General features: G+C 35.4%; 1 protein-coding gene across 3 annotated transcripts in view; it reads right to left on the reverse strand.

Annotated features, from left to right (window-relative positions):
- RAB3IP (RAB3A interacting protein) overlaps positions 1–15,440 on the reverse strand; it is a 44,371-nt gene that overhangs the window by 19,386 nt on the left and 9,545 nt on the right. For all 3 annotated transcript variants that reach the window (XM_073900676.1, XM_073900675.1, XM_025883396.2), the window contains exons 2-3: positions 10,633–10,908; positions 9,423–9,681 (exon numbers count right to left, since the gene is read on the reverse strand). In XM_073900676.1, the coding sequence (XP_073756777.1) occupies positions 9,423–9,681; positions 10,633–10,883 (510 nt within the window). In that variant the 5' untranslated portion in view covers positions 10,884–10,908. The remainder of the gene's footprint in view (positions 1–9,422; positions 9,682–10,632; positions 10,909–15,440) is intronic.

Here is a 15,440-nt window from a genome sequence, read left to right on the forward strand (position 1 = left end):
TATTGGTCACAATTACATTAATAAAATAATGGGTTAGTTGTATTGTACTTGTGATAGGAGCATAGTTTTTGAATCCCCCCAAGTCAACTCCTGAAAACCAAATATACCAACTGAAATATCAGAAGAACCCAAAGACCACATCATCAACAACACTAGGTAAGGGAATCCCCACAAATCTTAGACTACGAGAGAACGTGGCTACACTGCCAAGACAGCGGGATCAGCAACTATGCGGAAGGGACAGCATGAAGCAGAAGGGACTACAGAGGTATCCTACGAAGCCTCAAAACCCAAAAATCATTACATTTACCCCAAAAGAGAGGACTTGACCTTAGTGGAAACTGGGAGAACAAATATGAGAACAAATGGAGAAAAAGGAAAAGGGCTCCACAGGCTCCAAGCTGCAGGTGGAGTACGAAACCCTACTTGCAGTCCTGAAGCAGCAAACAGTACGGTAAAGCCCTCAATTCTCAGAAACTGCAGAGCATCCAGCAAAGAGACCCTTCCAGGACACAGCCCACCCCAAGGGGAAAATTCATGGAATCTGAAACCAAACTGCATGGCAGGAATAATGGAGACGGAGAGAGAGAAGGCTCAGACATCAAAGGAGAGAGAGGGTGGCAAGGTTCCAAAGCAAACGGATCACAGAAGGTAGTATAAAAGTATTTTTCTTCTATTTCTAGAAATATCATTTCTAGACATAATGTTAAACCTGTAAAGTTTACAGAGACACTGGGCTAGAGGAGAAAACCTTCTTGAAAAAAGCTTACCTCCAAGAGACAGAAGTGGCTACACAGATACACCAATAACAACAGAAGGGAAAGCTCTTGAACATAAAATTGAGAAAGCTATCTTGGGTTTATTCTACTCCTTCACAGGAGCCTCCTCCTAACAGTCCAGGGAAATCCAATCCATTTAAACATGGAAAACAAACACAAATATGTGAAGCTACCATAATAAAAAAGTTTAAAGGCAAAGCTAAGTCACCTCTATAAGGTAAAGACAATCAGACTGGTATTAAATGTCAATAGCATCTTATGCTAGAAAACAACAGAATACCATTTTGAAGATACTCAAAAAAATGGGAAATGAGGATTTTATATCCAGCCAAAGTGTCCTTCAAGTCCAAGGCCAGAGACAAAGAATTATAAACCTGTAAAACTCTAGAGAATATCTCTTGTATTAAGCATGACTCGGTGATCGAGTAAAGAACAGAGATTCACATAATCCAGAAGAAGCTGGTGAAGCTTTAACACTAAGGACTGGGGGTGAGAAGCAAATACATTTCACTGTAGAACTACAACTAAAAGATGGGCATATCAAGGGAATGAAAAGACAAGCCAGAGACTGGAGAAAATATTTGCAAAAGATGTATCTGATAAAAGACTGTTATAAAAAATATACAAATTCTTAAAACTCAACAGTAAGAAAACAAACAACCTGACTGAAAGATGGGCAAAAGATCTGAACAGACACTTCAAAGAAGATATAGGGAAGGCAAATACACATATGAAAAGATATTCCATATGTCATCAGAGAAATGCAAATTAAAACAACAATGATACACGCTGATTAGAATGGCCAAAATCCAGAACACTGACAATACCAAATGCTGACAAGAATGGGAAGCAATAGGCACTCTCATACATTGCGACTGGGAATGCAAAATGGCATAGCTATTTTAAAAGACAGTTTGGCCGTTTTTTAATCAAACTAAACAGACTCTTACCATACGGTCCAGCAATCGCACTTCTTAGTATTTACCCAAAAGAGCTGAAAACTTATGTCTACACAAAAACCTGCATACAGATGTTTATACATTCATAATTGCTAAAACTTGGAAATAACTAAAATGTCCTTCAGCAGGTGAATGAACAAACTAGTACATCCAGATAATGGAATATTCTTCATTAAAAGGAAATAAGCTACCAAGTCATGAAAAGACATGGAGGAAAATAAATGCATATTATTAAATAAAAGAATCCAATCTGAAAAGGCTACATCCTGTATGATTCCAACTATATGACATTCTGGAGAAAGTAAAACTATGGAGACCATAAAAAGATCAATGGTTGTTAGCATTTAATGGATGGGGAGGACTAAATGGACTATAGAGGATTTTTAGGGCAGTGAAACTATTCTGGATAATACTACAATGGTTGATACATGTCATTATACACTTGTCAAAAACCAACAGAACATACAACAAAGGGAACCCTAATATAAACTCTGGACTCGGGGGGATAATGATATGCCAATCTACGGTCATCAATTATAATAAGTGTAAAATTCATAGTGTTGAGGGGCTGTGCAAATGTGGGGACAGAGTGAATGGGAACCCTGTACCACCCTCTCAATTTTACTATGAACTTAAAACTGCTCTAAAAAATAAAGTCTATTTTTTAATAGGGATAAAGCTGACAAAACAGCTATTTAAATGTTATAAGCTTTAGAAATATAAAAATAACACATACAAACTATAAGAGAAAGATGAAATTAAATTCATAAATTTCTTAAATATTAATGGGAGGTAAAGGGCTATAACTTGAGATGCACAACTCCAGTAGTATAAACCTAAATATATCTAAGGGCATAGAGATTAACACTAAGATAAATTGACTACAATCAAATGATGTAAGAGAAAAACAGTAACTAGGTAAGTTTAGTATTGCTTATGGTAGGGCACAAAGGCAGTATCTAAAGGCCAAGACAGATAGATAGATAGACAAACTTCGATTAAAGAAAGGTAACAACTAGAATGGAAATCAAACCTTCCAAAACACCAAAGAGGAGGACACAAAGAAAACAGAGCACATCGGAAGAGGTCTGTAGACACACACTAGACATTTGAAAGCCCTGTGACAGAAACAAACATAGCATGTTTCTTTATCAATAAATGTGCACAGATGTAACTCACCTAATTAAAAAGAAAATAATTTTCAGATTGGCTTAAAAAAAGCAAAATCCATCTCTATGCTCTAGATAAGAGACATACCTAAAACGAAGTGTCTTCAGACAGATTAAAAATAAAAGAATGGACAGAAATATACTAAAAAATATAATACAAATAAAAATAAAATAGGAATCTGAATCTTGATATCAGACTAGACAGAATACAGGGCAAAAATCATTGAAAACAAAAAAACTTCATAATGCTTGAGACCACAATGCAAAATGAAAACTTTAATAAGATACTGCCACATACAAAAACACAAAGGTAGTCCTAAACAAACAGGAAGGACATACCATGTTCTTGAGTAGAAAGACATCATAAAGATGCCAATTCTCCCTGAGTTAATTTATAAATCTATAACTGCATAAATTTAATGCTAGGTTCTTTCAAACTCTAAAATTGCACTATTTTATAATTACATATGGAAACTAAGTCAATTCATTCAACACTTCCTGCTAGGTGGTCACTATGGTAATCCTCAAGCTACAAAACCAAGTAAGATACTGCTCCCTGAGAAATCTGCACAATCAGTTAGAGCAATACATATGTCATTCATGAAGGCAAAATTCTTGAATAGCTCCCTATCATCTATCAAAGTGGTATAAGCCTCACCCTAAATACTAAAAGCCCTCGACAACACGTGCTCAATTTCCCTTTTCAGAGTTTTCTGGGAGAAATCCATACTCTAAATACTCTAGATCCATACTCTAAAGCTAGAATTTAAACTGATCTGATTCACTGGTTTCACTCCCCAGCCTGAGCCCACCTGTCTGGTCTAATCTCTTCCCCATCAATATCTGACTACTTTCTCTCTATGCTTTGAGATCTATCCTCAACCTACCTCTATGAAGTTGAAATTGTATTTCATGTGAATATTTTTTTTAGAATTTGTACTTTTCATGATCAGAATCTTATATTGTAATATAGTTATTGAAAATTCATTCCTCCAACAAACATTAATTTTGTGTTGCTAGAATGTTAATTTTTCTGTTAACATCAGACATTCATCTAGGTGCTGGAGACACAAAAAAGGAGTGAGACCCAGTTAATGATTTTTACAAATAGCTTGCTGAGGGTAGCAAATCTTTGAACAGATTCACAGGGCAATTTGATAAGGGCTACAGTAGTGATGTATAAACACCAGAAAAAGTAGGAGTTTACCAAATGTAGAGGAAGGAAAGAGTAGGTTTTATGATGAGAAGGGATGTACACCACAAAAAGATAATGCCAGAAAATTAGGTTTATGGCCCATCCTAAAAAGCACTGGCTTGGAAATCAGGTCCTCCTTTAAAGACAAGGGGAGATTATCTCAAGGCCATGGGAAGTCACTGAAGGATTTTAAACAGGATAGCAACAATCAGATTTGCAATTCAAAACTGTTACTCTGAAGTATGGTGAGGTTGCTGAGGTTTAAAATTAAAAAAAAAAAAGACTAGAGAAAAGAAAGACAGTTCACTGATTACTGCTGTATTTTAGGCAATAGATACAAATTTAGAGTGGTTGTACCAGAGAAAAGAAATTTGAGAGATATTCAAGACAGAATATCAGGACTCTGATCAAGTATATTCCATCAAACTTAAGTCTGCGGTTTTTAAGATAAACATTTTTATATCAAGAAAGAAAAAATGCTGTCAATGAAACTACGATACAATTTTTTTTCACTAGAATTTTCATTTTATACTTACAGTGAGAACTCTTTTAAGCTGATTTTTTTTTTTAATACCTTTATGTTTTAGTGTCCTATCATAGTGAGGTCATTTTGAAGTTATTTAAGCCAGTAATTAAGACCAACAAATACAGAACCCAACTCACATAATTCAATTGTCTTAATCACAACATGAACAACTAAGACCAAGTTCACACACAAGTAGGCAATGATGAGTGTCATGATGGATAATATGGGAAAAAAATGTACAATTCAAATCAGTGAAACATGACCATGTATACATGTCTTTTCTCCCCAACTAGTAAACACCTAAAGACAGGGTCAAATCTAATTTATTTTTGCCCCCTAAAGGGCCTTGTACAATGTTGTTAGTACTATGACAGAGAACTATATCTGTTTATGAAAGAACATTGTACATGTTTATGAACATCCATGGCCACAAAATTGGTAGGACCATGCTGAATATGAATTTGACACAGATATGTGTTTCTGAGTGACTTTATCTGGCTGCAAGCTATTCCACTGAATTTTATTTTCCAAGTTATTTCATTCTCTTTTAAGGAAAAATAATTAAAAATTGGAAGTAACACATTATACCAGTAGGTATCACACTTAGCAAATACAAGAATGAACAAGGGAGTTTATTAAAAATGCATTACCCTCAAGCCTCAACACAATAATTTTATTTCAGCAGAATCTGGGGTAAAGTCCAGGAAACAACCTTTTAATAAAGGTAAACTAAGGCCCAACTTCTACCTCAGAAGTCCATCAAAACTGGTCTTCAGCAATGACCTGTGGAAGGCCAAATAAGTGAAGAACTACATCATCTCTGGAATCCCTGCACCTCAAAATCAATGATCACATGGGTATTCCCCCTATACACAGTATGGATTTTTTGCCGGGGAGTGATTGCCCAGCCAGGGACTACATTTCCCAGCCCACCACACATATAAGTATCAGCAGAAAACTGGTTTGCACCAATGGAATGTGAGCAAAAGTATGCGTCACTTCTAAGCCAAGGCTTTTTAGAAACAGGTGTGCCTTTTCCAAGCTTTCCTTTCCCTTCATCTCATTGGTTAGGTACAGATAACAATAAAATTTGAAAAGATTACAAAGATCCATGATAGAAAAAACACAGATCCCTGAATTATTTCATAAAGAACTGTGTATCAACTATGTGCATCTGCTGCAGAATGCTCAATAAATAAAAATTAACTTCTTTTAGATGAAGTCACTAAAATTTAGGGGTTGCTTACAAGCAGCTAGCATGTCCCTAAATATGTGTGTTTATTCTACAATAATGTAACTATACACACATGTATATATTCATTTAATCAACAAAATGTATTAAGAACCCATTATGTGTTCAAAATATAATCATGAGCAAAAAACACTTGCAATCTTTATCCTAATGAAGCTCAAAATTATTGGAGCATGTGTGTAAATGTATGTTTTTGTGTTTGGGTTACTGGGATGGTGCAGAATAAACAATACAAACAGAAATAGAACTTTGATTCCCAATCAAGATAGAGTAACAGGGATCATATTTACAACCCCATCTGACACAAGTAAAAAACTGGAAAAAATACATAAAACAATTTTTAAGACACTAGGCACCCAGCAGCAGACAGTGATCTTCCAAATATGAGAAACAAATTAGGTGAGCCCTACGATTTGGCCCAGCTTATCACCCAAAAAGATGAAAGCATTATTACACAAGGATTAAAACAGTTATTAAACTGAATTTCATATGTTTGAGAAGCTAGAGGAAAGACTAAATTTATTAAAAAGAGCAAAAAATATTAAAAAGACCCAAATCAAACTTTCAGAGATGAAAACCACAATGTCTGACATAAAAAATACACTGTATGGGATTTACAGATTAAATCTGCAGAAGAAAGGAGTGACACTGAAGAGACCGCAACAGAAACTATCCACAATGAAACAAGGAGAAAAAAAAAAATTAAAACATAAATGAACAGAGCACCAGTGAGCTATGGGACAACTTGAAGCAGTCTCTTGAATGTGTAATAGGAGTCTGGAAGGAGAGCAGAGACAGGGGCGGTATGTAAAAGTTTTTTAAGAAATAATGGTCCACACTTCCCAAATTCAATGAAAATTAACAAACTACAGATTTGAGAAGTTCAACAAACCTTAAGTACAAGAACCATGAAGAAAACTACACCAAGGTACACCATAATCAAACTGCTTAACAGCCAGTGCTAAAGAGGAATCTCACATCACAGGCAGAGGCCAAAAGGTAACACCTCACTTCTTGTGAAAAACAATGCAAGCTAGAAGACACTGGAGCAACATCTTTAAAGTACTAAAAGGAAAAACTATCAACCTAAAATTCTTTTGAAAATATCTTTCAAAAACAAAGGTGGGGAAAAGATACCTTTTCAGATACATAACAACTAAAAATAATTTATCACCAGCAAACATACACAACAAAAATGTTAAAAGATGTCCTCCTGGTAGAAGAAAAATAATTATCAGATGGAAATCAGGATTCACGTGGCAAAATGAAGAGCGATGGAAATGGCAGCTATAGGGGTAAATATAAAGATTCTTTTATCATCTAAATCTCTTTAAAAGATAATCATTCACTGCAAAAATAGTAACAATGCATTGTAGAGTTTAAACATGAACAAGTGAAATATATGACAACTGTAGCACAGAGGCTACAGACTTTTGTAAGGTTCTTACATTATATGAGAGGTAGTATTACATCATCAGAAGGTAGAGAGGAATAAGTTAAATATGCAAACTATAAACCCTAAAGTAACCACTGAATTACCACAACAAAGATATATAGCTAATAAGCCAAAGGAGAGAAGATAAAAATCATAAAAAAAAAATGTGGAATTAATCCAAAAGAAGGCATAAAAGAAGGAAAAAGAAGAAAAAGGAATAGATGGAACAAACAGAAAACAAAACAGTACAATGGCAAATTTAAACCAAACCATATCAATATCACATTAAATGTAAATGGTCTAAATATACCAATTAAAAGGTAGAGATTACTGGAACGGATAAAAAAGCAAAACCTAATCATTTATCACCTGCAAGAAACTCACTTTACATAGGAAGACCAAAATAGGTTAAAGGTACAAGAATAGAAAAATGGTAACTATCTGACCTCTCTTAAAAGAATAATCAGAATAAAGAGAATGGCTGTAGACATAATTTTGATTCACAAGTTGCTATAATTCAAGAAATACTTTCATATTCAAGAGACATTTTCAAGCCTTGAGCTCTAAGTATTAATACTATCGTGTACTCTTCATAATTCACCATATGTATGTGTTCACATGTCATTTTTATTTCAATTACCTCAACAGGAACTCAATACAGCAAATTAAAGATTTCAAAAGAAACTCTCAACTTGAGCTAAAAAACTAGCAATCTGTTCTGATCAATAAAGAACCACCAAAGTATTCTCAATGATGGATATACATACATGCTCAATAGTTTACCTCTATATAAACTGTGATTTCACTTAATACTGTATATTAAAACAACAGAGTGTGATCCAGATGACAGAAGCCAAATACAATCACATCTCAGCACACCCCTTCCCTCTGGAAAAAGATAAAATGGCTATTAATTTTTCTTTATGATAAAATATATTTAATCAAAATGTTTTAACATATCTGCATGGCTATTTAGTTATCAGCCATTCACTGAAGCATTAATAAGAAGACATATATGCCAGCCATCGTATTATATTATGCTAAGCACCAGGGATACAAAAATCAATGTTACACTCTTAAGAGACAAGTCTGGTAGCAAAGACGGTGGGAATATATGCTTGTGAAATGTCATAACATGCTAAAAATCGCACATATAAAATGTCCTATCTTCTCAAGTTTCTAAACGTGAATTGGTCCATTTGACCCAAGTTGTCAAATTCATATTATTCCTTTATTGTATTTTTGACATCTGCAGCATCTGCAGTGATATCCTGCTTCATTCCAGCTACTGATAATTTGTCTTTTGTCAGTCTTGTTAGATGTTTGTCAGTTTCACTGATTTTTTTTTTAAAAAATCAGCACTTTCATTTTCTCTAGCTTTTCGATTGTCAATTTCATTGATTTCTGCTCTTTATTCCTTCCTTCCTTCTGCTTGCTCTGATTTTGCTATTTTTTCCTAGGTTCTTAAAGTGAGAGCTTAGAATGCTGATTTAAGACTTTCCCCTTTTTCTAATTATAAATATTTGGTGCTGTAAATTTCCCTCTGAAATTTAATTACACTCACATAAAAAGAATAAGACATAGCCACAAATTTGGGAATAGACAGCAGGAACTTTAAAGATGACCAAATGGGAAATACAACAAACTACCAAGAAAAGAAAATTCTCCAAGATAAGATACAGAAAATATTCAAGCCCAGCTGAATGGCAAAGGTAATTATTACTAAACAATTCCTCAAAACAAAATGACTTGGACTAACTGACTTCAAGTGAAGGACCATAAAGTCAAGCACAAGAAGGGGAAAACCCACACATGGAACATAACCCACAAAATTTGCATTAATGATAAGTAAGACAGGGAGCAGGCAATGTAGGTAACACAAAAAGAGTTTCAGATTCTCATTTTTCCAGTGAGTACTCTTAGATGAGCTTCTTTACTAATCCATCAATTTCACAGATGCCTAGATGCTGCCCAACAGGAACTGAGGCTGTACACATGGGAAGATAAATGTAGAACTGCAATGACTTCATTTGGGTTGCCCCACATCATGAACACATGTTAATTTCAAATACAAAACAATGAAGAATAAAGCATCTTTTTTGCTTACCCTCTGAGCTTTTGCAAGTTCTTCTTTCAATCTTTCATAGCCCTTTTCTCTGACTTCCAAAACAGATGGGCTTCGTAAACGGGACAGACTATCAGTACTCAACCCAAAAATATCATCACTGCCTTCATAAGCCTCTGTTATAGTAGCACCCTGTAAAAACTCCCTCTCTGCATTACAGTTGTCCTTTCTGGTAGTTAATTTAGTTAACCCAGCTGTGACTCCAGAGGTAGAACAAGGCGCTGGATCTGTAACATGGATGCTGTAAAGATAAATTCAGAAAACATCAGCATATGCTCACACAGACCTGGCATAAACACAAAGGTCTAGAACTGCACTATTCAGTGTAATAGCCACTATCTTTAATTAATAGCATTAATTTAAAAATTAACTTATAAATTATTAATTAAAAATTAAAATCAGTCAAAGCTAAAGCGAACATATTTCAAGTCTAGCAGCCACATGCAGCCAATGCTTATCGCATTTTCATCATCACAGAAAGTTCTATTTAATGGTGCTACTCTAGGGGTGCCTGGGTGGCTCAGTCGGTTAAGTGTCTTGAGTCTTTGGCTCAAGTCATGATCTCAGGGACCTGGGATCAAGCCCCATATCCAGCTCCCTGCTCGGCCAGGAGCCTGCTTCTCCCTCTCCGTCTGCCCACCCCCGCCCCCCAGCTTGTGATCGCTCTCTCTCTGTCAAAATATAAACAAAATCTTTAAAAAAAAAAAACATAGTGCTACTCTAGAACAGGGGTCAGCAAACTAAATGCAGGCTAAATCCAGACTGCTACCTGTTTTGCAAGGCTCATAAGCCAAGATTTATTTTTACATTCTCAAATGGTAAAAAAAAAAATCAAAATAATAATATTTTGTGGCATAGGAAAATTATATGAAACTCAAAATTCAGTGTCCATATGTAAAGTCTGATTGGAATTTATTCATTTACGTACTGTCTGTAGCTGCTTTCACACTTTAACAGCAGAACTGAAGAGCTGTAACAGAGACTATATGGCCGACAAAGCCTAAAATATTTACCACCTGGCCCTTTACATAAAAAGTTTGCTGACCCCTGCTCTTGAACATTAACAGGTATTGCTCCTCTTCATGGACGAGCTTATTCAAAATTTCTAAAATATTAAAACTTTAGGCAACCAAGCAAACTGTCCCTTTGTTTAGCATGATACTCCAAAATAAGGATCTTCATGATCTCCTACCTGATATTAGATATTTCTGCACAATTTAAACGTCTGGGGGATGAATACACGGGTTGTGTGGGAAGGTCGGAAACATCTAAGGCATTAGCCTGAATAGGAGCAGAGCACAGAGCTGAAGGATGTGGCCGATAGATGACACTTGGTGAGGTAGTCTGCTCTTGAGTTCCTGATTCATACACACCAAGAAGGTCTGGAGAAGTAGGCGAAGCAAGGTTTACTTCATGGAAGCCTTCCAAGGGGTCATTAGCCATAGCAAAAGCCTCATCATAAGATAACCTATGTTAAAACAAAAAGCAGGCTATTATTTTGATAGTGATATTTAAAATTAAATTAAGACAAATAACTTATAAAATGTGTCTAACAGTCCATTATAAAGTATAAACTTAAAAGAGCAAAGAAAAAATACCATTATCGTTTAACATTTATTAAGTGACCTCAGAGTATAAATACTACAAAAGGCAAACAATCTAACTTGAAATAAACTTGAAAGTTATAGCTAATGCTGTTAAACTGAGTAAATTATAAGTATAATGAGGAAGAAATAAAAATTTGCTTGAAATTTTTAACTTTTCTATCATATGACATTGGTTAGAGTAAGTAAGAGAAGCAGCAAACATATGTACATACACACACATGCTTGGAATGAGATATTTGCATTGCACTATACAGTTGACACTTGAACAACACAGTGGCTGGGGCACCAAATCCCCCCACAGTCGAAAATCCGCATATAACTTTTGACTCCCCCAAATCTTAACTACTGTTACCCTCCTGTTGACCAGAAACCTTACCGATAACATAAACAGTCAACTAAATAACATATTCTGTACTTATATGTGTTATATATTGTATTCTTACAATAAAGCTAGAGAAAATATTAAGAAAATCATATGGAAAATACATTTACAGTGCTGTATTGTATTTATCCAAAAAAATCCACATATAAGTGGAGCCATATAGTTCAAACTCATGTTGATTAAGGATCAACTGATAATTTCAAATTTAGGTAAGAGTTGCAGAGTTTTTATATACCTTTCACCCAGATTATGAAACTGTTAACATTTTGGACCATTTGAGAATAGGTTTTGCAGACATGATGCCCATTACTGCTTAATATCTCAATATATATATCAAGTACAGAAGGACATTTTCCCGTCTAACCACAAAACCATCAAAATCAGGAAGTTAACACTGATCGATGATATGACCATCCAATCAACAGACTCCAGTCAAATTTCATGGACTGTCTCAATAATGGTCTTAACTTATAGGTCCAGGATCCAATCTAGGATAATGTGTTGTCTTTCTCTAAGCCTTAAATTTCTCCTCTGATGGGATAAGAATGGGAATGACAACACTCTCTCCATTCTCCAGAGTGCTGTAAGGATTCAGAGGGACAATCCAAATAAAGTACTTAGTAGTGTGCTGTGTACTTGGCACACAGTATGGCCTCAATAAACATCTGTTACCATAGTCAGCCATTAGCAATAACATGTACCCTTCAGTCTCTCCATAAGGAAAAGGTATTTCATAACTACGCAATTACATCACAAAGGTTACATTAAAACTAAAAAGTGTACCACTCAAATTTTTCACTTGAAGAATGTAAATCTTATAAATCCTTTATTGATTTTCCAGTGTCTACAGAATAAAGTCCAAATTTAACAGCCTGAGAATCAAGTCTTCTATGATCGGAACCCAAACTCTCTTCCCAACTTTTTCCTTCCTACAATAAAAATGTGCTAATCACGAGTGATAGCAGAACTTCCTAAATTCCCAAACACAAGCACCAATGTAGCACCTAATTTCTTCATAATACAAAAAGTTTCAATCATTAAACTGAAAAATTCTACTCTTTCATATCCTTAATAAAAAGTGTTTAAAATAAGACAAGTAAGAGGGACTCCTAGGTGGCTCAATCGGTTAAGCATCTGCCTTCAGCTCAGGTCACGATCCCAGGGCTCCGGGATCGAGTCCCACATTGGGCTCCTTGCTCAGCAGGGAGCCTGCTTCTCCCTCTGCCTGCTTGTGCATGTGCACACTCTCTCCCTCTTTCCCTCTCTCTGACAAATTATTTCTTTAAAATAAGACAAGTAGACAACAAAAAGCCTGCAGTAAAGCTGGGAAAAAAGAGAAGTGACCCAATATTTATACTCTTTCAAAAATACAATTACAACATGTCACAAACCTTCAAGGATATATATGGACAATGAAAACTATAACTATTAAATCTGCAACTGCCAAATTTCAAATCCAATCAATGTTTTCTTTGTTGCAGCAAACAGTCTGAGTCCTCAAAATGAAACTAATTCTTGTTTTTTCACCCAAAATATTCACTTGCCAAATGGAAGAGCATATTAACAAGGAACTTAAAGTGTTTAATGCTCAATTTATTATTTTTCATCCAAAAGAATATTTTTCAATCCTTATTCACAATACACACAAACAAACCAAACATCCAACCCTGAAAATTTCATTTTCACTTGAATATAATTTACTGATCAATTCACTTTGAAGTTGAAAATAGGTCTTCATTAAACTTTGACATTTTATCAGTAACTATTTGATACTTCCTTTCTTTTAATTCACATCTTTACACCTTACAAGTTTACTGAATCATAGAATGCAAAAGCATTTGCATTTCTGGAAATGCAAAATGGTACAAATCCTATGGAGAAAAATTTGACAATATCTGGCAAAATGACATATTCATTACACCAACATGCCCACTTTCAGGGCTTTACCTCAAAGATAAACTAAGGGGCGCCTGGGTGGCTCAGTCGTTAAGCAACTGCCTTCTGCTCAGGTCATGATCCCAGGGTCCTGGGATCGAGCCCTGCATCGGGCTCCCTGCTCCGCGGGAAGCCTGCTTCTCCCTCACCCACTCCCCCTGCTTGTGTTCCCTCTCTCGCTGTGTCTCTCTCTGTCAAATAAATAAAATCCTTAAAAAAAAAAAAAGATAAACTAAAATAAAGAACAGATACATGCATAACGCTAGCAACATTAGCAAAAGACTGACTACAGTCTTGTTGTAACAAAAGACTCAGTGAGCTAATGTACATCTTCATAAGGAAGCACTATACAATTGTAAAAAGAAATGAATCATATCTACATACTGCTATGAAGGGACCTTGAGGATATACTGACAAATTAAAAAACAAGATAAATAACTATGCACAGGAAGCTATCTTTTACCTAAGAAAGGAGAAAATACAAATTTATTTCTATGTACACATATAATTGTAATTGTATGTGTATATATGACATATAGATGTATTACTATGCGTACAGACTTACATTTAAGAAGTAGAAGGATAAACCAAGAACTAATAGAAACAGGGAACCTACAGGAAGAGGGAGAGAACAAGAGGAGGAGACAGGCATAAAGCTAGACTTTTCCAAATGGACCTTGCCTTGTAGCTTTGAATTTGAGCTTAGAACCATGTAAGTGATAAAACAATACTAAATTTTAAAAAGGAATGCCTAAAAATAAAACAAATAAACTTAGCTGTATATTGAGACAGTAGCTTAACAACACAGAAAAGAGCTATTGCAAGTGGATTTAAAACATAAAATTGTACACGCTTACCGAATATATTCTAAAGACAAAAGGATGTGAAGAAAGTTAACTATTTTCAGTAATCATGTTAATATTGCTGTTATAAAACTACAATATTAAGGAAATAAGTTATTATGTTAATGTCATTCAGAATTAAGATTTTAGCATACGAGAAGAGATACAAATATAAAATCAAAGAAGTAAAAACTCTGAAGTTCTAAATATGAATCCATCAGGAAAAAAATTTCTATCAAAACAAAAAATTCCTAAATTTATCCACTGGGGTGGTAATAACAACGGTAACCAACTCCGGAGCAATGAGTAAGTACCCCTTGTGCCCAACGTAATACCATTTCCTACAAAAAAAGAACAAGGGCTCCTCAGAGAAAATGGCTGATTTCCAGGCCAAAGGCAGTAATGTACAAAAAGACCCTGGAACATCCTGTTATACCAGGAAGCAAGAAAGCTATCAAAGACTACTGGAGTGGTATCAAAAGGATTCCCACTAACCAAAGATAGGACAATGTGAACATCAAAAAGATAGTATCTGTAAGGAACCGAAACAAAAATATTTTTAAATCGCTGAATTCATGATGATACTAAAAATAAAAACAAAATCTCACTGGTCCCCTTTGATAAGTGCTAGGGAGTCAATTCATTACTTTGAAAACTGGTAAAATTAAAGAATCAGGTACAAGTAGGAACTAATGAGAAAGACAGCCCTTTCAAGGGCTTTTTGGGCATGTCTAAGGAATGAAAGCAAAGCCATTTATGGAGAATACAAATATGCTATAAACTGAAGCAAAAGTTGTGAATATAAAATGCAAGTCTCAAAGAGAGGTGGGTTTGAAGCCTGCTTCTGTCAAATTATTGGGCCAACCTGTGCCTAGGTTCTCTCATCTGGAAATCTGTGCCTGGGTGGTTTTGTTTTGTTTTGTTTTGAGAGAGAGAGCACGCTCGAGTGGGAGTCATGAGGAGATGAGGGAGCGAGAGAATCCCAAGCAGGCGCCACAACCAGTGTGCTGCGGGGCTCCATCCCACCACCCTGAGATGATGACCCTAGCTGAAATCAAGAGTCAGGTGCTTAACTGACTGAGCCACCCAAGTCCCCTATACCTGGGTTTTCTACCTTTCATGATGAGAATGAAAAAAAACGCCCATAACACTTAGGACAGCACCTCTGGGCAGTGCCTCTCCCTACAGTGTTCTCATTCTGGAGGATACATTTAAACTTTGTTTAAATTCAAGT

This window comes from Callorhinus ursinus, unplaced genomic scaffold, assembly GCF_003265705.2.
Source record: "Callorhinus ursinus isolate GAN/ISIS: 27379988/994484 unplaced genomic scaffold, GSC_fseal_2.0 scaffold14, whole genome shotgun sequence".
In the NCBI taxonomy this organism is placed as follows: Eukaryota; Metazoa; Chordata; class Mammalia; order Carnivora; family Otariidae; genus Callorhinus; species Callorhinus ursinus.